Below are 23,940 nucleotides of genomic sequence, written 5' to 3'. Positions count from 1 at the left end.
CCCCCCCCTCCCTTCCTCCTGGAGATACACTGGTCCGTGAGTTTTAATGTTCACTCGCCATGGGTTCAAGCTCCACCCGTTCCATGGTTTATTTTACGTCCCAGGAGCTTTTATGACCCATACGAATTTAGCGCTTCCAGCCTGAAATGTCAGTGATCGAACTGCGATCAGATGACTAACGATCCATCTCTGCCATTCCTGGCGCCGAATATATTATATAAATTGACTATTTCCTACAATACAACAATGATCATGAGTGTGATAATAATCATAATGAGGGACTAACTGCTGCCTTCTCCCCCGCCTGCGACTGCGGCCACAGAGGTGATGAAGCCAGTGGGGGTGGAGATGTGTGAAGGCTGCGGCAGGACCATCCAAGACAGGTTCATCATGAGAGTTATCGACACTTCGTGGCATGAAGACTGCCTCGTCTGTTGTGTGTGTCGCGTCCAGCTACAACACTCTTGCTTCGCCAGGGACAACAAAATCTATTGCAAACTCGATTACGACAGGTGAGGAACACATTTTTTTAATTTAAGTGATATTGAATACGCCAACAATATTCTATTATCCTATTCTATGTCATTAGATATAATAGACATTCTCTGTATGATAGATACATCGTCAGTAAGCGCGGGTTTTGTATGTCAAGTGATGTAATCTACCCTGGGCTGGGAGACTTCAGTAAGTTGGTGAGGATATTGTCAAGTATTTCATCTTTGGGCAGTGACTTCGGTATCTTGAATGGGTTGGGCACTGAGTGACGAATAAGCAGGAGGGGTGTGAGGAGGATGTGGGCATTAGAGAGGGGTGTGAGGAAGGTGTGGGCATTAGAGAGGGGTGTGAGGAAGGTGTGGGCATTAGAGAGGGGTGTGGGCATTAGAGAGGGGTGTGAGGAAGGTGTGGGCTAAAAGAAATGAGAAGTATCATGGTTATTCTGTCTGAGAGGCTAATGTGTTCTTGACCAATGATGAATAGCTTACAAGCAGCCTTAATGACCCTTCTTTAGTTGATGGGCTTAAAGCCCAGTGAACCAGCCAAACCAGGAGTCATTTCTACCAGAAGAGCAGAACAGCAGACCTGAGCAACAGACCTGAGCAACATACCTGAGCAGCAGACCTGAGCAACAGACCTAAGCAGCAGACCTGAGCAACAGACCTAAGCAGCAGACCTGAACAGCAGGGTCACCCCACTGCTCGGCCAGAGGCTTAAAATGCGAGATTTTTTAGGAAGTAGACTCGTACGTTGAAAACAACGTGAGACCTGGACAATAACGACTGATCCTGACTGTAGGTGGACTCTCACACCAAGTGACGAAAAGAAGAATTGTATTTTCCAGCCCTGCACCTCAGCAGTGTTATACCACCTCTTTGTACGAGCCCTGTAATTAGCAAGAAATACATGCACAGATGTAGAGAAAAATGTTAGACGAAAACAGAAGTGAACACATTAACCAAAAATAAATATGCAAAGATGAGGGGAGAGGCTATGTTAAAAGAATTCTGAGGTTGATGAAGTGTTTCTCTATGCCAGATATCTGCCTGGTGAAGCTCTCAGCAAGCACAGCTTCTTGCAGGTAGGAAGCCACATAGACTGACAGGGAGAGTTCATGTTGTATTTGGGCAGGATGTGAATGAGACGGATCAAAATTTGTGATAGTTCGGTTTTGGAATGGGCACGATGATAGTGCCTAGAGGTCTGGCAAGACACTGCCTCTCAAAGAGAGTTTTACAGCAACTTGTAAAGTCTTAGGTGTTGCAGATTATACCGTGCACCCCAGGTAAGGGACGTTACCTTTTTTCAACGGGAGATGGAGAGAGGGGGAGCAGACAAGAGGAGAGGGATGAGAAAGAGGGAAAGGGGAGATCGAGGTAGGGAAAGTAGACAACGAGGAGCAGAAGAGAAGTTAGGTTGTGGGTGGAGGTCGGGGCATCATAAGGGGCGGCGAGCGAGGTTGGATAAACATCTGAGCCCAGACAATGTTATTGGTGTGGTCGCTGCGTGTGTAGACAAGCGCCTTGTACTGGGCTCACCCTCCTGATGACCACCATACTCATACACTCCCTACACCATCTTTACACTATACCTCATTTCACCGTAGCGACACAAATCTACACCCTACTACAATTTCCTGCACCATTCCACTCATACCTACACCTTCCTTACATATCCCAACATCTGTTTTACCTCTCAACACTTGCTTACTCATTAATATATTCTTCTGTATTTCCCGATACTCTCCAACATCTCTACACTACATATCCCTACACTTCCTACACCGCCGTGCACTCCTATATCTCCCTACACCGCCATACACTCTCCTATACCTCCCTACACAGCCATACACTCCTACACTGCCTTATACCTACTAATATTCTTCCTAACCTTCATACACCCTCCTACAACTCCTTACATTCTATACATCTCTCTACACCCTCCTACACTTCTCACGATCCTTCTACACCTCTCACCATCCTTCTACACCTTTATTCCACCTACTACACTTCTGTATACCGTCTTACACCTACCACAACCCAACTGCATTTGTCTACTCCCTGCTACACCCCCAAGACCCTACACCCTTCAAACACCCTACTAAGACTCACGACTCCCTTTTTAAATCTTGCTACACCCTTCATACTCACTACTGAGACTCCCTACTCCCTCAGTATCTTTTCTATATCCTCCTTACACTCTCCTACACTTTTGTACACTCTGCTACACCCCGTACCACCCCACCTCTTTATTATACCCCACTACACCTCTCTACACCCTCCTACACCTCTCTAAGCTTCTTTTCCAGGAGTTATGGAGAAACTTGGGCTTGTCTAGCAACCACTGATTAATTCTAGATCTTGTCTTCTCTAAGTCACGTGTCAGTGTGAACAAAACTTGGTAATGAAGGACTGTAATAAGTTAATGAAAGGGTCGTCACTTGAACCCTTATTTTCTGGGTTCCAAACCTCGATTTTGCGAGTTGTTTATCTTGTCAGATTCAGTATATTGTATATGTTTATTATGGTGGTGGTGGCTGTGCTGGGCTCTGTCACAACCAGTGTTGGAGGTAGAGGCCTCATGTAAGTGTCCTGGACCAGTTCAATGTTAAATGCTAATTCCGCTACTTAGCATTTTTTTTAACTGTTAAGGTTTAAATAATGTAACAATTTAAGTAAGTCACTTTGAGAATTTTAGGTTTACCCTATGTAGTTTACACACGTGCTGCTGTGTTTGATAATTTACGTAACTGTATTTATGTGTCCCTGCACCTAAATAAACTTACTAGCCAAGTCATCGACTTTACTGTGCTGGAGAAGTGTGTGTGAGTGGGGCCAGTGATGGCACTGGGTGGGGCCAGTGATGGCACTGGGTGGGGCCAGTGATGGCACTGGGTGGGGCCAGTGATGGCCCTGGGTGGGGCCAGGGATGGCACTGGGTGGGGCCAGTGATGGCACTGGGTGGGGCCAGTGATGGCACTGGGTGGGGCCAGTGATGGCCCTGGGTGGGGCCAGGGATGGCCCTGGGTGGGGCCAGTGATGGCACTGGGTGGGGCCAGTGATGGCACTGGCTGGGGCCAGTGATGGCCCTGGGTGGGGCCAGGGATGGCACTGAGTGGGAGGGAAGGTAGAGGGAGGGAGACAGAGGGAAGGAGGAGGATATTGTCTTTTTGGGAGGGACAGTAATGATGTGGTGTTGGTCCGGAACACAAATTATATTTACCTGTTACTGGATGCCAGAATATTTCTGCTCTCACACTCTGACTTGAATCTCGCCTCCTGTGGTAACCACTTGGTCAGACTGTAACTCATCCTCATGAACTGTGTACGCGCGCCTCATGTACCATTAATAACATACTTCTACATGTATGGGATTTGCGTCATATACGGATTTGCGTGACTTCAAATGTACAAAAATACCAACAGTGAAAATAGGAAAAACACCTGAGCACTTTTATGTGCTAACACACACACACACACACACACACACACACACACACACACACGCACACACACACACACACATACACTGGAAGGCTGAAAAGTCAAGACCTCGGCTACTACATTACTCTATAATTTCGTTTATATCCTGATTAATAAGTGCATTTCATAGTTCATCTCGTATTAATCAGTCCAGTACATATAAGAAATATTTTTCACGTCTCTGTTATAGTACACTTTGAAAAGCTTTGGTCACGTTCCTAAGTTTCATAGTCTACATTATTACTGTCATGGTCTTGCCTATATTTGTTTGTTGTGTTCTACGAACGCAACGTCCTCTGAGATTAGTCTAGATATTTTGCCTCTTTGGACTATGTAAAGATCTGTTTATCTCTTACTCTGCTTCACCTCAGGAACATCTCTGCCAACTTTCCGTATCGAAGAACTTGAAGTTGTCTTCCGTCATCCCCTGTAAGATCTAGTTTTAATCTTCCGAGTCATCATCTACTTGGGCAACCATCTGACCAACTTCCTGGTTCTCTGCAAGAGGTGACACAAAGCTGTGGTTTATATATTCTCTTTCGTTTTCCTGGACGGTGTTCCAGGGTCAACGCCTTCGGGGACCGGGCCATGACCAAGCCTCACGGTAGATCAGGGCCTGATCAACCAGGCTGTTACTGTCGACCATATGCAATCTAACACACGAGCCACAGCCCGACTGATCATGTAATAACTATAGGTATCTGTCCAGCTCCCTCTTGAAGATATCTGGGAGTCTATTGGTAATGCCCCTTAAGTGTGATGGGAGACAGTTGAACAGTCTTGGGCCCCTGACAGTTACTGTGTCATCTCTTAGTGTACTCATGGCATCCTTGCAGATTTTGGGACTAGTCCCTCTGCATTCCAAAGAGTACGGGTCGAGGGACTTCAAACGGACCCAGTAACTGAGGTGTTTGATTGAACTTATACGTGTAGTGCAAGTTCTCTGTATATTCTCCAGATCTGTAATTTCTCCTGCCTTGAAAGGGGCTGTTAGTGTACAGCAGTACTCCAGCCTAGAGAGAATAAGTGACTTAACAGAGGATCATCATTAACTTGACGTCCCTTGTTTTGAAAGTTCTCATTATCCATCCTATCATTTTCCTAGCAGATGTTATAATAACATTGTGATCTTTGAAAGTGAGATCCTCAGATATTTTCACTCCCAAGTCTGCTTTTTATTCTTCATATATATTTTTGTAAATTGTAATTATTTTGTTGGGTTATTTGTCCTTTTTGGCTTGTTTAATAACACTTTCTATTCCGATAACTCTTCAGTGATCTCTCTGTTTGAATTTTGCCAGTTCCTTATTAAGACTTTTGTAATACAGACATTGTACGCTTCCGGATTCATATTTTCCAAGTAGTGACTTACGGTTAGAGTCCTCAGAACAGTCGTCCAGGATCTGTATGACACTTGTTGTTTAGTCGCAGGTACCATATCCATTGTTGAAATTAGATTCACCAAACATCCTCTTGCACTGGAAATTTCTTTGGATCAAAGTATTATTATTATTGCGACCCACAAGGGTCGTGCAGTGCTGCAGGGTAGGATGTGCGAAGAGTTTAATATGCTTGAACTGAGACCAGCGATGGTGAGGAGTATAACAGAGAAAGAGTTAGTAAGGGCGGTGAGGAGTGCTAAAGTATAATCGAAGTTTGGGTAATAAATCTGTTGCTGTCAAAAAGTGAAAGAGGGAGTCTGTATCAGCGGCGGGGCCGTCAGCGAGGAGGGAAGATACAGTAAGGGTGTTAAAGCGGTGGCGATGTCAGAGGTAAATTCTAAAGCTCACTAATAGACTGGACAGTCCAACACAATATGGCAAACTGAAATTGGAAATCTTTGTACTTGAATGCTGTTGTGATCTGAATGTGTTGTACTTGAGAGTTCGATGTCTCTGATAAGCTCTTACTTGTTACTGAAGATAAAATTTCGAGTGTTATCATTACTTGTCGGCTTCCTTATCAGCTGGTTCAGTGCGAATTTGTCACAGTTTTAAAAGCTCTCATGTGTGTTTGTTGACGATCATGGCAGCTTCCAAGGTGGAGTCTTGAGGTCACTGTTGACGATCATGGCAGCTTCCAAGGTGGAGTCTTGAGGTCACTGTTGACGATCATGGCAGCTTCCAAGGTGGAGTCTTGAGGTCACTGTTGACGATCATGGCAGCTTCCAAGGTGGAGTCTTGAGGTCACTGTTGACGATCAAGGCAGCTTCCAAGGTGGAGTCTTGAGGTCACTGTTGACGATCATGGCAGATTCCAAGGTGGAGTCTTGAGGTCACTGGTGACGATCATGGCAGATTCCAAGGTGGAGTCTTGAGGTCACTGGTGACGATCATGGCAGCTTCCAAGGTGGAGTCTTGAGGTCACTGTTGACGATCATGACAGCTTCCAAGGTGGAGTCTTGAGGTCACTGTTGACGATCAAGGCAGCTTCCAAGATGGAGTCTTGAGGTCACTGTTGACGATCAAGGCAGCTTCCAAGGTGGAGTCTTGAGGTCACTGTTGACGATCAAGGCAGCTTCCAAGGTGGAGTCTTGAGGTCACTGTTGACGATCATGACAGCTTCCAATGTGGAGTCTTGAGGTCACTGTTGACGATCATGGCAGCTTCCAAGGTGGAGTCTTGAGGTCACTGTTGACGATCAAGGCAGCTTCCAAGGTGGAGTCTTGAAGTCACTGTTGACGATCATGGCAGCTTCCAAGGTGGAGTCTTGAGGTCACTGTTGACGATCAAGGCAGCTTCCAAGGTGGAGTCTTGAGGTCACTGTTGACGATCAAGGCAGCTTCCAAGATGGCGTCTTGAGGTCACTGTTGATGATCATGACAGCTTCCAAGGTGGAGTCTTGAGGTCACTGTTGACGATCAAGGCAGCTTCCAAGGTGGAGTCTTGAGGTCACTGTTGACGATCAAGGCAGCTTCCAAGGTGGAGTCTTGAGGTCACTGTTGACGATCAAGGCAGCTTCCAAGGTGGAGTCTTGAGGTCACTGTTGACGATCAAGGCAGCTTCCAAGGTGGAGTCTTGAGGTCACTGTTGACCATCAAGGCAGCTTCCAAGGTGGAGTCTTGAGGTCACTGTTGACGATCAAGGCAGCTTCCAAGGTGGAGTCTTGAGGTCACTGTTGACGATCAAGGCAGCTTCCAAGGTGGAGTCTTGAGGTCACTGTTGACGATCAAGGCAGCTTCCAAGGTGGAGTCTTGAGGTCACTGTTAACGATCAAGGCAGCTTCCAAGATGGAGTCTTGAGGTCACTGTTGTTCTCCTGTAATTAACATTAATGCAGAATTATCTTAGTTTTAGATAGTTTTCAGTATTCCTCGGTCAAGAATTTCTCAGAAGGTCCAGTATAAACTTATATTAGATAAAAATTTTGAATACTTCTGGTGCTATATTTTGACTACTTTTAGCTCTATCTTATATTATCTTGTATGTATTTCCCTCCATCTTTTATTTACTCTAGTCTCCTTACTTGACAAGATACAAGTTTCTGTGAAAGCTCTCAACACTACGTTTGTCTCTTTGAGTCAAATACAAAATCAACGTTGACTTTCGTCCGGTTCTTGCTTTTGTGTACCAAAGTTAATATATTTTTTTTTTTTTTTTGTAAATCTGAGTTCCGCCGCTCAGTGAAGTACGTGTGTTCATGATCTGTTTTGTGCGTTCCACTGGTTATGATCTCAGCTTGCCCTTCAGGTGTGTCAGTGTAGTGTCAGTGTAACACCTATTTAGTATCTTTCAGTGGCATGTAATCTTTTTTGACTGCAAAATTACTTTTGCAACATCTTTACTGAACAATACAGTTTCTGTTGTTTCTGAGACCAGTCGGGCCTCACCCATGGGCTCAGGTAAGGTGTTATGGTCTTCTCAGTGTCCGATGTGACATTTTGCATGTAGTTAGTGAATGGCTTCTGCAGTATCCTTCATAGGTCATTTTCCTGTAAGTTGGGAACCTTGAAGGTAGTTGGTAACTCGTTCCTTGCTCTTCAGTCTTGACGCCACACACTGGTTGAGGCTGTCCTGGTGTGTTGGGGAAAACAACGGTAATAAAAATGCACCTTCAACAGTAATGTTGGTGTAGTGGTGAAGACACTGGTGCTGGTGATAACAATGCACCTTCAATAGTAATGTTGGTGTAGTGGTGAAGACACTGGTGCTTGTGATAACAATGCACCTTCAACAGTAATGTTGGTGTAGTGGTGAAGACACTGGTGCTGGTGATAACAATGCACCTTCAATAGTAATGTTGGTGTAGTGGTGAAGACACTGGTGCTGGTGATAACAATGCACCTTCAACAGTAATGTTGGTGTAGTGGTGAAGACACTGGTGCTGGTGATAACAATGCACCTTCAACAGTAATGTTGGTGTAGTGGTGAAGACACTGGTGCTGGTGATAACAATGCACCTTCAATAGTAATGCTGGTGTAGTGGTGAAGACACAGTGAACTTGGCCACAGTTACTGTGTCTTTATTTCATCTATCCCAGCTGCCTTACACCCTCTCATTCTACCTACTGCCTCACGAACTTCTCCCACACTCACAACTCACTCCTCCTCACGCCTACAAGATGTTAATCCTCCTTGCTCTATACACGAAATCAGTTTCCCAGTCTTCATCAACATTTAACAATTCCTCAAAATATTCCCTCCATCTTCCCGATACCTCTAACTCTCCATTTAATAACTCTCCTCTTCTATTTTTAACATTCATTTGTTCTCTAGGCTTCCTCAACTTATTAATCTCACTCCAAAACTTTTTCTTATTTTCAACAAAATTTGTTGATAACATCTCACCCACGCTCTCATTTGTTCTCTTTTTACATTGCTTCACCGCTCTCTTAACCTCTCTCTTTTTCTCCATATACTCTTCCCTCCTTGCATCACTTCTACTTTGTAAAAACTTCTCATATGCTAACTTTTTCTCCCTTACTACTCTCTTTACATCATCATTCCACCAATTGCTCCTCTTCCCTCCTGCACCCACTTTCCTGTAACCACAAACTTCTGCTGAACACTCTAACACTACATTCTTAAACCTACCCCATTGCCTATACTCTCACTAGTCCATCTGTCCCCCAAGAGTTGTTTATATCTTACCCTAACTACCTCCTCCTTTATCTTATACACCTTCACCTCTCTCTTACCTGCTGCTTCCAATTTTCCTTGTATCCCATCTACCTTTTACTCTCACTGTGTGTGTGTGTGTATATATATATATATATATATATATATATATATATATATATATATATATATATATATATATATATATATATATATATATATATATATATATATATATATCCCCCCCCCACACACACACAGAACAACCACTATGAAAAAAGCAATGAACTTCCAAGCGCTTTCGTGATCTCACATTGTCAAGGAAGTGTAAAAATAATAGAAGAGCAGAAAGCATATAAGGGCGAGATTTCACCTCATTCGTTGCTTTATGATAATGTGAGTGAGATGGTCAAGAACCTGTCAGACATACCTTACTTTATTCCCAAGTTTTAAGACTTAACTTATAGAACAAATCTTAAAACTTGGGAAGAATATAAACTGTGACAGGTCCTTTACCATCTTGTACCACCGCAGTCCTGCCCGCCACCACAGTCCTGCCCACCACCACAGTCCTGCCCGCCACCACAGTCCTGCCCACCACCACAGTCCTGCCCACCACCACAGTCCTGCCCACCACCACAGTCCTGCCCACCACCACAGTCCTGCCCACCACCACAGTCCTGCCCACCACCACAGTCCTGCCCACCACCACAGTCCTGCCCACCACCACAGTCCTGCCCACCACCACAGTCCTGCCCACCACCACAGTCCTGCCCACCACCACAGTCCTGCCCACCACCACAGTCCTGCCCACCACCACAGTCCTGCCCACCACCACAGTCCTGCCTACCACCACAGTTCTGCCCACCACCACAGTCCTGCCCACCACCACAGTCCTACCCACCACCACAGTCCTGCCCACCACCACAACTCTGCCCACCACCACAGTCCTGCCTACCACCACAGTTCTGCCCACCACCACAGTCCTGCCCACCACCACAGTCCTGCCCACCACCACAGTCCTGCCCACCACCACAGTCCTGCCTACCACCACAGTTCTGCCCACCACCACAGTCCTGCCCACCACCACAGTCCTGCCCACCACCACAGTCCTGCCCACCACCACAACTCTGCCCACCACCACAGTCCTGCCTACCACCACAGTTCTGCCCACCACCACAGTCCTGCCCACCACCACAGTCCTGCCCACCACCACAGTCCTGCCCACCACCACAGTCCTGCCTACCACCACAGTTCTGCCCACCACCACAGTCCTGCCCACCACCACAGTCCTGCCCACCACCACAGTCCTGCCCACCACCACAGTCCTGCCCACCACCACAGTCCTGCCCACCACTACAGTCCTACCCACCACCACAGGGCTCTAGCCCCTACCCTGTCTCTGGCTTCAACTGTCCCAGGCCATGCCCATGGCCTGCTCTACCCATCCCCCATGGTCACCCGTTCCCCCATGCTCTCCCCCTCCCCATCCCCCGTCAACCCAAACTTGCCAATACTGTGGAGCGGATCACGGACGAATATTTTTCATTATAATAAATGTGAGGGTAGGAAAGCCAGCTGGTGAGGGGAGGAGTGAGGGGAGGCGAGCCAGCTGGTGAGGGGAGGAGTGAGGGGCGACGAGCCAGATGGTGAGGGGAGGTGGGTGACCCACGTGTTGCCTGGCGACAGCTGGGAGGGGAAACGAGGGGAGCAGCGGCGGTGTTGGATGTGATGGTGATGGTGTTGGTGGCGGTGATGGTGCTGATGGTGTTGATGGTGGTGATGGCGGTATTGGTAGTAGTGGTGGTTGTTGTGGTGGTGATGGTAGCAGTTAAGAAGTGTACGTACGTCTTACACATACTCAGGTGTCCTGTACAATTCGAAACACTATTACAGGGAAATACAGCCAACAGTACAGCTAACAGAGGTCCGAGTCACTGTTGAGGTCAGCTCCATGGAGCTGAACTCTTCTCCAGGCTGAGGGACTGACCACCTCAAATACTTTTTCTCCAATTTTGATGGACTGATTACGTCTTTGTTTTATTACTACTACTCCCTGTATATTTGACTGAAGAAGCCTACTGTGTAGGAGAACCGTCTCAACAATAAAGATACCCAACTGTTTCACATGTGTCTTAATCTTCAACTTGTCGGTATTTTATACCATTTTCAACGACTTTTTAGCAGACACAATGAAAAACACTTGTAATTAAGACATATGTAACATCTGGGTATCTTTACTATAGACATTTCGCCATCCAGTGGCTTTATCAATAAATTCTTGGACATAATTGAAGACAGTAGAACTATATACAGAAGATGAGGTAATCAGTCCCTCAACCTTGGAGTTGGTACTCTTCACACCAACTCCATGTGTCTTAATTTCATCTTGTTGGTATTGTATACCATTCTTGTAGAAACACACTTGATATATTTTCATATAAATGCGACTTTATTACGATAGTCAATAACTGATATAACGGATTATTTTTCAGCGGCTGTCAACTTGTGGGTAAGTTCTTCCAGTTTTGGGTTGACGCTGATGAACACAGGTCATGTTCAGGATCCATGTTGTTCCATACCTTTGTTTTGATCGTCACAAGACCCGAAAATCTTTCTTCACGAAGGAATATTGTCGGAGGAAGAGTGAAGAATCTCGTCAGCTTCCACAGTCAAAATGGGTTTCTCATGGGTCAGGCCCAAAATTTCGAAAACTGAAGATTTTCAAAACGTTTATGTTACGTTTGACCTCCTGCAAATGTTGAAGTTCTTTAAATCTTGATATTTTCCTCCCACTTCTCTGACGTTCACACTGAACACAGTCCTGTGTTCCCCCACTTCTCTGACGTTCACACTGAACACAGTCCTGTGTTCCCCCACTTCTCTGACATTAACACTGAACACAGTCCTGTGTTCCCCCACTTCTCTGACGTTCACACTGAACACAGTCCTGTGTTCCCCCCACTTCTCTGACGTTCACACTGAACACAGTCCTGTGTTCCCCCCACTTCTCTGACGTTCACACTGAACAAAGTCCTGTGTTCCCCCACTTCTCTGACGTTCACACTGAACACAATCCTGTGTTCCCCCACTTCTCTGACGTTCACACTGAACACAGTCCTGTGTTCCCCCACTTCTCTGACGTTCACACTGAACACAGTCCTGTGTTCCCCCACTTCTCTGACGTTCACACTGAACACAGTCCTGTGTTCCCCCACTTCTCTGACGTTCACACTGAACACAATCCTGTGTTCCCCCACTTCTCTGACGTTCACACTGAACACAGTCCTGTGTTCCCCCACTTCTCTGACGTTCACACTGAACACAGTCCTGTGTTCCCCCACTTCTCTGACGTTCACACTGAACACAGTCCTGTGTTCCCCCACTTCTCTGACGTTCACACTGAACACAGTCCTGTGTTCCCTCACTTCTCTGACGTTCACACTGAACACAGTCCTGTGTTCCCCCACTTCTCTGACGTTCACACTGAACAGTCCTGTGTTCTCCCACTTCTCTGACGTTCACACTGAACAAAGTCCTGTGTTCACTGGTGGACATGATAAATGAGAAACTTGTGCAATATTTGGGAATCTTTATTCTGGAAACGTTTCTCCGCGCAGTGGCTTCTTCAGTCCAACGCAGAGAAAGGTGAAAGATGAGGAGAAGCTTGAGTAATCGGTCCCTCAGTCTGGAGTCAGTGTCTTCAGTCCATCAATTGATGGACAGATGGACAAAGTGAGTCAGGATGCTGCTTGTGTGTGTGTGGGGGGGGAGACAGAGAGAGAATTTTAGATTAGATTAAATTTTACCTCCGAAATGGCTAGATTATTGTGCACCTCATATCCATCCTGTGGATGGTAGCACAAGAGCATATGGATACACAAAAGGCCTAGGAACTAGGCCCCAAAAGGGTTAACAGGCGTACATTTGGATTTATATATTAACTTCACTTAAGTGTTACAAGTTGTGATGAATGGTTTTGAAAACCGACAAATTGAAGATTGAGACACTTATGCAACATATGGGACTGATTACCTTAAACTTCTCCTCTCCTTACATCTTTCTACTTTGTATTGGACTGATGAAGCCACTGTGTGGCGAAACGTTTCCTCAATAAAGATTCCCATATGTTGCATAAGTGTCTCAGTCTTCAACTGTTACAAGTAAATTTAGGAAATTTGCTTAACATATCTGGTATGAAATGTGAAATTTTTACTCCAGGCCATGGCCACAACACGTGGCCATGTTGTGGCCTCTGCTTGTGGGCACCATGTGGTCATGTTGTGGTCTCTGCTTGTGGGCACCATGTGGTCATGTTGTGGTCTCTGCTTGTGGGCACCATGTGGCCATGTTGTGGCCTCTGCTTGTGGGCACCATGTGGTCATGTTGTGGTCTCTGCTTGTGGGCACCATGTGGTCATGTTGTGGTCTCTGCTTGTGGGCATCATATGGCCATGTTGTGGTCTCTGCTTGTGGGCACCATGTGGTCATGTTGTGGTCTCTGCTTGTGGGCACCATGTGGTCATGTTGTGGTCTCTGCTTGTGGGCACCATGTGGCCATGTTGTGGCCTCTGCTTGTGGGCACCATGTGGTCATGTTGTGGTCTCTGCTTGTGGGCCCTATGTGGCCATGTTGTGGTCTCTGCTTGTGGGCACCATGTGGCCATGTTGTGGCCTCTGCTTGTGGGCACCATGTGGTCATGTTGTGGTCTCTGCTTGTGGGCATCATATGGCCATGTTGTGGTCTCTGCTTGTGGGCACCATGTGGCCATGTTGTGGTCTCTGCTTGTGGGCACCATGTGGCCATGTTGTGGCCTCTGCTTGTGGGCACCATGTGGTCATGTTGTGGTCTCTGCTTGTGGGCATCATATGGCCATGTTGTGGTCTCTGCTTGTGGGCACCATGTGGCCATGTTGTGGTCTCTGCTTGTGGGCACCATGTGGCCATGTTGTGGTCTCTGCTTGTGGGCACCATGTGGCCATGTTGTGGTCTCTGCTTGTGGGCACCATGTGGTCATGTTGTGGTCTCTGCTTGTGGGCACCATGTGGCCATGTTGTGGTCTCTGCTTGTGGGCACCATGTGGCCATGTTGTGGTCTCTGCTTGTGGGCACCATGTGGTCATGTTGTGGTCTCTGCTTGTGGGCACCATGTGGTCATGTTGTGGTCTCTGCTTGTGGGCACCATGTGGTCATGTTGTGGTCTCTGCTTGTGGGCATCATATGGCCATGTTGTGGTCTCTGCTTGTGGGCACCATGTGGCCATGTTGTGGTCTCTGCTTGTGGGCACCATGTGGCCATGTTGTGGTCTCTGCTTGTGGGCACCATGTGGCCATGTTGTGGTCTCTGCTTGTGGGCACCATGTGGTCATGTTGTGGTCTCTGCTTGTGGGCACCATGTGGCCATGTTGTGGTCTCTGCTTGTGGGCACCATGTGGCCATGTTGTGGTCTCTGCTTGTGGGCACCATGTGGCCATGTTGTGGTCTCTGCTTGTGGGCACCATGTGGTCATGTTGTGGTCTCTGCTTGTGGGCACCATGTGGCCATGTTGTGGTCTCTGCTTGTGGGCACCATGTGGCCATGTTGTGGTCTCTGCTTGTGGGCACCATGTGGCCATGTTGTGGCCTCTGCTTGTGGGCACCATGTGGTCATGTTGTGGTCTCTGCTTGTGGGCATCATATGGCCATGTTGTGGTCTCTGCTTGTGGGCACCATGTGGCCATGTTGTGGTCTCTGCTTGTGGGCACCATGTGGCCATGTTGTGGTCTCTGCTTGTGGGCACCATGTGGCCATGTTGTGGTCTCTGCTTGTGGGCACCATGTGGTCATGTTGTGGTCTCTGCTTGTGGGCACCATGTGGCCATGTTGTGGTCTCTGCTTGTGGGCACCATGTGGCCATGTTGTGGTCTCTGCTTGTGGGCACCATGTGGCCATGTTGTGGTCTCTGCTTGTGGGCACCATGTGGTCATGTTGTGGTCTCTGCTTGTGGGCACCATGTGGCCATGTTGTGGTCTCTGCTTGTGGGCACCATGTGGCCATGTTGTGGTCTCTGCTTGTGGGCACCATGTGGCCATGTTGTGGCCTCTGCTTGTGGGCACCATGTGGTCATGTTGTGGTCTCTGCTTGTGGGCATCATATGGCCATGTTGTGGTCTCTGCTTGTGGGCACCATGTGGCCATGTTGTGGTCTCTGCTTGTGGGCACCATGTGGCCATGTTGTGGTCTCTGCTTGTGGGCACCATGTGGCCATGTTGTGGTCTCTGCTTGTGGGCACCATGTGGCCATGTTGTGGTCTCTGCTTGTGGGCACCATGTGGTCATGTTGTGGTCTCTGCTTGTGGGCCCTATGTGGCCATGTTGTGGTCTCTGCTTGTGGGCACCATATGGCCATGTTGTGGTCTCTGCTTGTGGGCCCCATGTGGCCATGTTGTGGTCTCTGCTTGTGGGCCCCATGTGGTCATGTTGTGGTCTCTGCTTGTGGGCCCTATGTGGCCATGTTGTGGTCTCTGCTTGTGGGCACCAAGTGGCCATGTTGTGGTCTCTGCTTGTGGGCCCCATGTGGCCATGTTGTGGTCTCTATTTGTGGGCACCATGTGGTCATGTTGTGGTCTCTGCTTGTGGGCACCATGTGGTCATGTTGTGGTCTCTGCTTGTGGGCCCCATGTGGCCATGTTGTGGTCTCTGCTTGTGGGCCCCATGTGGCCATGTTGTGGTCTCTGCTTGTGGGCCCCATGTGGCCATGTTGTGGTCTCTTCTTGTGGGCACCATGTGGCCATGTTGTGGTCTCTGCTTGTGGGCACCATGTGGCCATGTTGTGGTCTCTGCTTGTGGGCACCATGTGGCCATGTTGTGGTCTCTGCTTGTGGGCACCATGTGGCCATGTTGTGGTCTCTGCTTGTGGGCACCATGTGGCCATGTTGTGGTCTCTGCTTGTGGGCATCATGTGGCCATGTTGTGGTCTCTGCTTGTGGGCCCCATGTGGTCATGTTGTGGTCTCTGCTTGTGGGCCCCATGTGTCCATGTTGTGGTCTCTACTTGTGGGCACCATGTGGCCATGTTGTGGTCTCTGCTTGTGGGCACCATGTGGCCATGTTGTGGTCTCTGCTTGTGGGCTCCATGTGGCCATGTTGTGGTCTCTGCTTGTGGGCCCCATGTGGCCATGTTGTGGTCTCTGCTTGTGGGCACCAAGTGGCCATGTTGTGGTCTCTGCTTGTGGGCATCATATGTCCATGTTGTGGTCTCTGCTTGTGGGCACCATGTGGTCATGTTGTGGTCTCTGCTTGTGGGCCCTATGTGGCCATGTTGTGGTCTCTGCTTGTGGGCACCATATGGCCATGTTGTGGTCTCTGCTTGTGGGCCCCATGTGGCCATGTTGTGGTCTCTGCTTGTGGGCCCCATGTGGCCATGTTGTGGTCTCTGCTTGTGGGCTCCATGTGGCCATGTTGTGGTCTCTGTTTGTAGGCCCCATGTTGTGGTCTCTGCTTGTGGGCACCATGTGGCCATGTTGTGGTCTCTGCTTGTGGGCACCATGTGGCCATGTTGTGGTCTCTGCTTGTGGGCACCATGTGGCCATGTTGTGGTCTCTGCTTGTGGGCACCATGTGGCCATGTTGTGGTCTCTGCTTGTGGGCACCATGTGGCCATGTTGTGGTCTCTGCTTGTGGGCATCATGTGGCCATGTTGTGGTCTCTGCTTGTGGGCCCCATGTGGTCATGTTGTGGTCTCTGCTTGTGGGCCCCATGTGTCCATGTTGTGGTCTCTGCTTGTGGGCACCATGTGGCCATGTTGTGGTCTCTGCTTGTGGGCACCATGTGGCCATGTTGTGGTCTCTGCTTGTGGGCTCCATGTGGCCATGTTGTGGTCTCTGCTTGTGGGCCCCATGTGGCCATGTTGTGGTCTCTGCTTGTGGGCACCAAGTGGCCATGTTGTGGTCTCTGCTTGTGGGCATCATATGTCCATGTTGTGGTCTCTGCTTGTGGGCACCATGTGGTCATGTTGTGGTCTCTGCTTGTGGGCCCTATGTGGCCATGTTGTGGTCTCTGCTTGTGGGCACCATATGGCCATGTTGTGGTCTCTGCTTGTGGGCCCCATGTGGCCATGTTGTGGTCTCTGCTTGTGGGCCCCATGTGGTCATGTTGTGGTCTCTGCTTGTGGGCCCTATGTGGCCATGTTGTGGTCTCTGCTTGTGGGCACCAAGTGGCCATGTTGTGGTCTCTGCTTGTGGGCCCCATGTGGCCATGTTGTGGTCTCTATTTGTGGGCACCATGTGGTCATGTTGTGGTCTCTGCTTGTGGGCACCATGTGGTCATGTTGTGGTCTCTGCTTGTGGGCCCCATGTGGCCATGTTGTGGTCTCTGCTTGTGGGCCCCATGTGGCCATGTTGTGGTCTCTGCTTGTGGGCCCCATGTGGCCATGTTGTGGTCTCTGCTTGTGGGCACCATGTGGCCATGTTGTGGTCTCTGCTTGTGGGCACCATGTGGCCATGTTGTGGTCTCTGCTTGTGGGCCCCATGTGGCCATGTTGTGGTCTCTGCTTGTGGGCCCCATGTGGCCATGTTGTGGTCTCTGCTTGTGGGCACCATGTGGCCATGTTGTGGTCTCTGCTTGTGGGCACCATGTGGCCATGTTGTGGTCTCTGCTTGTGGGCACCATGTGGCCATGTTGTGGTCTCTGCTTGTGGGCACCATGTGGCCATGTTGTGGTCTCTGCTTGTGGGCACCATGTGGCCATGTTGTGGTCTCTGCTTGTGGGCATCATGTGGCCATGTTGTGGTCTCTGCTTGTGGGCCCCATGTGGTCATGTTGTGGTCTCTGCTTGTGGGCCCCATGTGTCCATGTTGTGGTCTCTACTTGTGGGCACCATGTGGCCATGTTGTGGTCTCTGCTTGTGGGCACCATGTGGCCATGTTGTGGTCTCTGCTTGTGGGCTCCATGTGGCCATGTTGTGGTCTCTGCTTGTGGGCCCCATGTGGCCATGTTGTGGTCTCTGCTTGTGGGCTCCATGTGGCCATGTTGTGGTCTCTGCTTGTGGGCTCCATGTGGCCATGTTGTGGTCTCTGCTTGTGGGCTCCATGTGGCCATGTTGTGGTCTCTGCTTGTGGGCTCCATGTGGCCATGTTGTGGTCTCTGCTTGTGGGCTCCATGTGGCCATGTTGTGGTCTCTGCTTGTGGGCTCCATGTGGCCATGTTGTGGTCTCTGCTTGTAGTGATGTAACTTCTACTGTGTTAGTTCTGTCGTTCAGGCTTCTGATGTGACCTCAACTTTTATAAACCAGGTGATCTTACTGAGTTACAAACTATTAACAAGTATTACATTAAAGGGCAAAAAACTATCTGAGCCTGGGAGAACCATCGCCGTGGGACGAGTAACATATCAGAGACCAACTTCGCCCAAGACAGTGGCCATATTGTTGGTCTGGGACCTGGTCTTTCTGAGTCATGTAGAAGTTTTGGCTAAGTTGACGATCAGTTCGGGACACAAGGAAAGCAGCGTCGGATAATTGCATATTCCAGACACTTTACAGCTGCCCAGCCGATGGCAAATTTATATTTACTCTCCCTCTCCCGCAACGGAAGCCCATTGGCTGAAACCCAGACTACATTTTCGGATTTTTGGAGAATTACCAATGCAAGCCCTACACAGCATTTTAACCAATAGAAATGCTCTATTTACACACCATTTCAGTTGAAACATTCCTATTGGTTGCTGGTGTCGTCCATTAGGCAGCTTCCGGAGTGTGCCAGCACGCTGAAGTGCCAGCACGCTCAAGTGCCAGCCTCCAGTCAACATAAACTTTATATATATATATATATATATATATATATATATATATATATATATATATATATATATATATATATATATATATATATATATATATATATATATATATATATATATATATATATATATATATATATATATATTTATGTATATATATATATATATATATATATATATATATATATATATATATATATATATATATATATATATATATATATATATATATATTATTATTATTTCATGGAGGAAAGAGGTAAATATGTTTAGAAATTTGTGGTTATTGTTTGTAGTATAGAGAACTAAATTCTCAAGTCAAGCTCCAGGAGGAAGATTGCAATGTTTTTGTATTAAACTCATATGAGTCATGTGGTATCTGAGAAATGGTATGTAGACAGGTTTGATCCGAGAAAGGGAAAGGCAGCTTCAGATCCTGGGATCAAGAGCCCCTCACTTGCCTGGAAGCACCTTGGTTATGGCAGTTCATCATGGTCTCACAGACAACATTGTCTTCACCTCACCACCAACGTCTAAGAAACTGTTCAACTTGATTTACGAAGATATCTTCGTTTAGTAATTATTTTACTTATCCTCATTCTTTTCCAAAGCTACTCTCCCTACAAGGCCAGAAGCGTCTCCGAGCAGTGATCCTTCCAGCGTGTTGGTGTGTGGGGTGTTGGTGTGGGGTGTTGGTGTGTGGGTGTTGGTGTGGGGTGTTGGTGTGTGGGGTGTTGGTGTGTGGGTGTTGGTGTGTGGGTGTTGGTGTGTGGGTGTTGGTGTGTGGGGTGTTGGTGTGTGGGGTGTTGGTGTGTGGGTGTTGGTGTGTGGGGTGTTGGTGTGTGGGTGTTGGTGTGTGGGGTGTTGGTGTGTGGGGTGTTGGTGTGTGGGTGTTGGTGTGTGGGGTGTTGGTGTGTGGGTGTTGGTGTGTGGGGTGTTGGTGTGTGGGTGTTGGTGTGTGGGGTGTTGGTGTGTGGGGTGTTGATGTGTGGGGTGTTGGTGTGTGGGTGTTGGTGTGTGGGTGTTGGTGTGTGGGGTGTTGGTGTGTGGGGTGTTGATGTGTGGGGTGTTGATGTGTGGGGTGTTGGTGTGTGGGTGTTGATGTGTGGGGTGTTGGTGTGTGGGGTGTTGGTGTGTGGGTGTTGGTGTGTGGGGTGTTGGTGTGTGGGTGTTGGTGTGTGGGGTGTTGGTGTGTGGGGTGTTGGTGTGTGGGGTGTTGGTGTGTGGGTGTTGGTGTGTGGGGTGTTGGTGTGTGGGTGTTGGTGTGTGGGTGTTGGTGTGTGGGTGTTGGTGTGTGGGGTGTTGGTGTGTGGGGTGTTGGTGTGTGGGGTGTTGGTGTGTGGGTGTTGGTGTGTGGGGTGTTGGTGTGTGGGGTGTTGGTGTGTGGGTGTTGGTGTGTGGGGTGTTGGTGTGTGGGTGTTGGTGTGTGGGGTGTTGGTGTGTGGGGTGTTGGTGTGTGGGTGTTGGTGTGTGGGTGTTGGTGTGTGGGTGTTGGTGTGTGGGGTGTTGGTGTGTGGGGTGTTGGTGTGTGGGTGTTGGTGTGTGGGATGTTGGTGTGTGGGTGTTGGTGTGTAGGGTGTTGGTGTGTGGGATGTTGGTGTGTGGGATGTTGGTGTGTTGTTGTTGGTGTGTAGGGTGTTGGTGTGTGGGATGTTGGTGTGTGGGTGTTGGTGTGTGGGGTGTTGGTGTGTGGGGTGTTGTTTTGTGGGGTGTTGATGTGTGGGTGTTGGTGTGTGGGTGTTGGTGTGTTGGTGTTGGTGTGTGGGGTGTTGGTGTGTGGGTGTTGGTGTGTGGGGTGTTGGTGTGTGGGGTGTTGATGTGTGGGTGTTGGTGTGTGGGTGTTGGTGTGTTGGTGTTGGTGTGTTGGTGTTGGTGTGTGGGTGTTGGTGTGTTGGTGTTGGTGTGTGGGGTGTTGGTGTGTTGGTGTTGGTGTGTGGGTGTTGGTGTGTTGGTGTTGGTGTGTTGGTGTTGGTGTGTGGGGTGTTGATGTGTGGGTGTTGGTGTGTGGGTGTTGGTGTGTTGGTGTTGGTGTGTTGGTGTTGGTGTGTGGGTGTTGGTGTGTTGGTGGTGGTGTGTTGGTGTTGGTGTGTTGGTGTTGGTGTGTGGGGTGTTGGTGTGTGGGTGTTGGTGTGTGGGGTGTTGGTGTGTGGGGTGTTGATGTGTGGGTGTTGGTGTGTGGGTGTTGGTGTGTTGGTGTTGGTGTGTGGGTGTTGGTGTGTTGGTGTTGGTGTGTTGGTGTTGGTGTGTGGGGTGTTGATGTGTGGGTGTTGGTGTGTTGGTGTTGGTGTGTGGGGTGTTGGTGTGTTGGTGTTGGTGTGTGGGTGTTGGTGTGTTGGTGTTGGTGTGTTGGTGTTGGTGTGTGGGGTGTTGATGTGTGGGTGTTGGTGTGTTGGTGTTGGTGTGTGGGGTGTTGGCGTGCAGGGTGTTGACGTGAGGGGTGTTGACGTGAGGGGTGTTGACGTGAGGGGTGTTGACGTGAGGGGTGTTGACGTGAGGGGTGTTGACGTGAGGGGTGTTGACGTGAGGGGTGTTGACGTGAGGGGTGTTGACGTGAGGGGTGTTGACGTGAGGGGTGTTGACGTGAGGGGTGTTGACGTGAGGGGTGTTGACGTGAGGGGTGTTGACGTGAGGGGTGTTACTCAAAAGGGAAAACTTTCTCCCACATATCTTCGGTGTCTCACCTGGTCTCTTGCTCACAATATCTTCGGTGTCTCACCTGGTCTCTTGCTCACAATATCTTCGGTGTCTCACCTGGTCTCTTGCTCACAATATCTTCGGTGTCTCACCTGGTCTCTTGCTCACAATATCTTCGGTGTCTCACCTGGTCTCTTGCTCACAATATCTTCGGTGTCTCACCTGGTCTCTTGCTCACAATATCTTCGGTGTCTCACCTGGTCTCTTGCTCACAAAATTGTATTGACAACAGTTTACTTCAATTTTTTTTATCCAGTTTGCTCAAGAAAAAACTACTTGTTACGACCAATATATTGAACACTCCAACAAGTGGAAAAGTAGAAAGTGGCACTATAATTAACACCTATAATTGATGATAGTAGTGAATAATGAGAGATCAATGTAGGTACTCACCTGTTGGTTGCAGGGTTTGATTCACAGCTCCTCGCCCCTGCACCAGTTTGACATTTCTCTTAAAACACGGACACACGGCGAAGGAGCTGTGAATCGACCCCTTAAACGACATATAGGTAAGTACTCTGTCTCTCTCTCTCACACACACACATACATATATACCCTCTGTGACAACGCGTTAATATAAGCCAAGCTTCTGATAGGATTATCCTTACTAATAGGATCATCCTTCATTACTTGTAACTAGAGCAGGATGGAGCAGCCAGCAGCTAACACTAACTAACTCGCTGCTGTTTCCTTACGCAGACTATTCTCTGTGAAGTGCGCCGGGTGTGGTGACCGCCTCCTGCCTCACGAACTGGTCATGCGAGCACAGTCTCTGGTCTTTCATCTGCACTGTTTTGCCTGTGTGGTGTGCTGTCAAGTGCTGCAGAAGGGTGACCAGTACGTGCTGCGGGGCCACCAGCTCTTCTGCAGAGCAGACTACGAGAAGGAGATGTTTCTCCTGCAGCAGCACGGGCCGCAGAGTGAGTGGCTGAGTTAGTATTACCTAGTAGTTTTGTTTACTTTCTTATTGACACGTAACCTTCCGCTCTGTACCACGACCCACCTTTTAATATCTCTCATCACCACGTAACCTTCCACCTTGTACCACGACCCACCTAATATTTCTCATCACCACGTAACCTTCCACCTTGTACCACGACCCACCTTCTAAACTCTCATCATCACGTAACCTTCCACCTTGTACCACGACCCACCTTCTAATATCTCTCATCACCACGTAACCTTCCACCTTGTACCACGGCCCACCTAATATCTCTCACCTCATCACCACGTAACCTTCCACCTTGTACCACGACCCACCTTCTAATATCTCTCATCACCACGTAACCTTCCACCTTGTACCACGACCCACCTTCTAATATCTCTCATCACCACGTAACTTTCCACCTTGTACCACGACCCACCTAATATCTCTCACCTCATCACCACGTAACCTTCCGCTATGTACCACGACCCACCTAATATCTCTCACCTCATCACCACGTAACCTTCCGCTATGTACCACGACCCACCTAATATCTCTCACCTCATCACCACGTAACCTTCCACCTTGTACCACGACCCACCTAATATCTCTCACCTCATCACCACGTAACCTTCCACCTTGTACCACGACCCACCTAATATCTCTCACGTCATCACCACGTAACCTTCCACCTTGTACCACGACCCACCTAATATCTCTCATCATGATGAAGTATTTTGAACAATAATTAGCTTTTAAAACCGTTGACAGTGCTATACCGTCATTGTAACAACAATGAAGTCATTATCTCTAGCTCATAGCTAATACCAACAGGCTGGTGCATGACTCAGGAGCATTACATAGGTGATAGGTATCTGCACTATGAAGCGTTTCGCCCATCAGGGGCTTTATCAGTCTAATATACAGACATGAGAACAGAACTTTATATGCCTGAGTAACTTCAACTAGTGGGCCCCATCCACATGTGCCCTCGCTCACTGCTGCTGCATCGCTCCAATTCTTTCACTAGCTCCTCAACAATGGGTTCCATTCTTATATTTAGGTATTAAGCTACTAAAACCCACTGGTGGGCGAAACGTTTCTCACTATGTGTATGTGTGTGTGTTCGATCCTCAGTCAACAGAGAATAATATTAGTGAGACTTCTGGACCAAGCGCCCAGGTCCTGACAGAAACCCATACAACTAGTTGCGCGTCTGTAGGGCCCACTGAGTATGTCACTTCCTAAGGACATAATATATGTGGTTCATGAATTCTTGTACAGAAGTCGCTTAGAATGCCAGCCTTCACCTCAGCATTCGTTCATTCATTTCCCGGGATCCCCGACATGGCTCGGCCACGAACAGAATTTCTCGCTCTTTAGCTGGGCGTGGAGATAAATAATTCCCGTAATATCTGGCAACCTTCCGTTCATCTCAGGCTCTCATCATTTCGTCTTCACAATTAATTTTCTACTAAACAATAAAGGCAGATGATCAAGCATCATGAGATAATTCATCTTA

General features: G+C 48.4%; 1 protein-coding gene across 1 annotated transcript in view; it reads left to right on the top strand.

The window, feature by feature from the left end:
* Nucleotides 1-322: 322 nt before the first annotated feature.
* Lmx1a (LIM homeobox transcription factor 1 alpha) overlaps nt 323-23,940 on the top strand; it is a 64,027-nt gene continuing 40,409 nt past the window's right edge. The window contains exons 1-2 of the mRNA XM_070095091.1: nt 323-512; nt 22,193-22,413. Of these exons, the coding sequence (XP_069951192.1) occupies nt 328-512; nt 22,193-22,413 (406 nt within the window). The 5' untranslated portion in view covers nt 323-327. The remainder of the gene's footprint in view (nt 513-22,192; nt 22,414-23,940) is intronic.

This window comes from Cherax quadricarinatus, chromosome 49 (assembly GCF_038502225.1).
Source record: "Cherax quadricarinatus isolate ZL_2023a chromosome 49, ASM3850222v1, whole genome shotgun sequence".
NCBI classification, from domain to species: domain Eukaryota; kingdom Metazoa; phylum Arthropoda; class Malacostraca; order Decapoda; family Parastacidae; genus Cherax; species Cherax quadricarinatus.
This window is presented reverse-complemented; position numbering and strand designations above follow the sequence as displayed.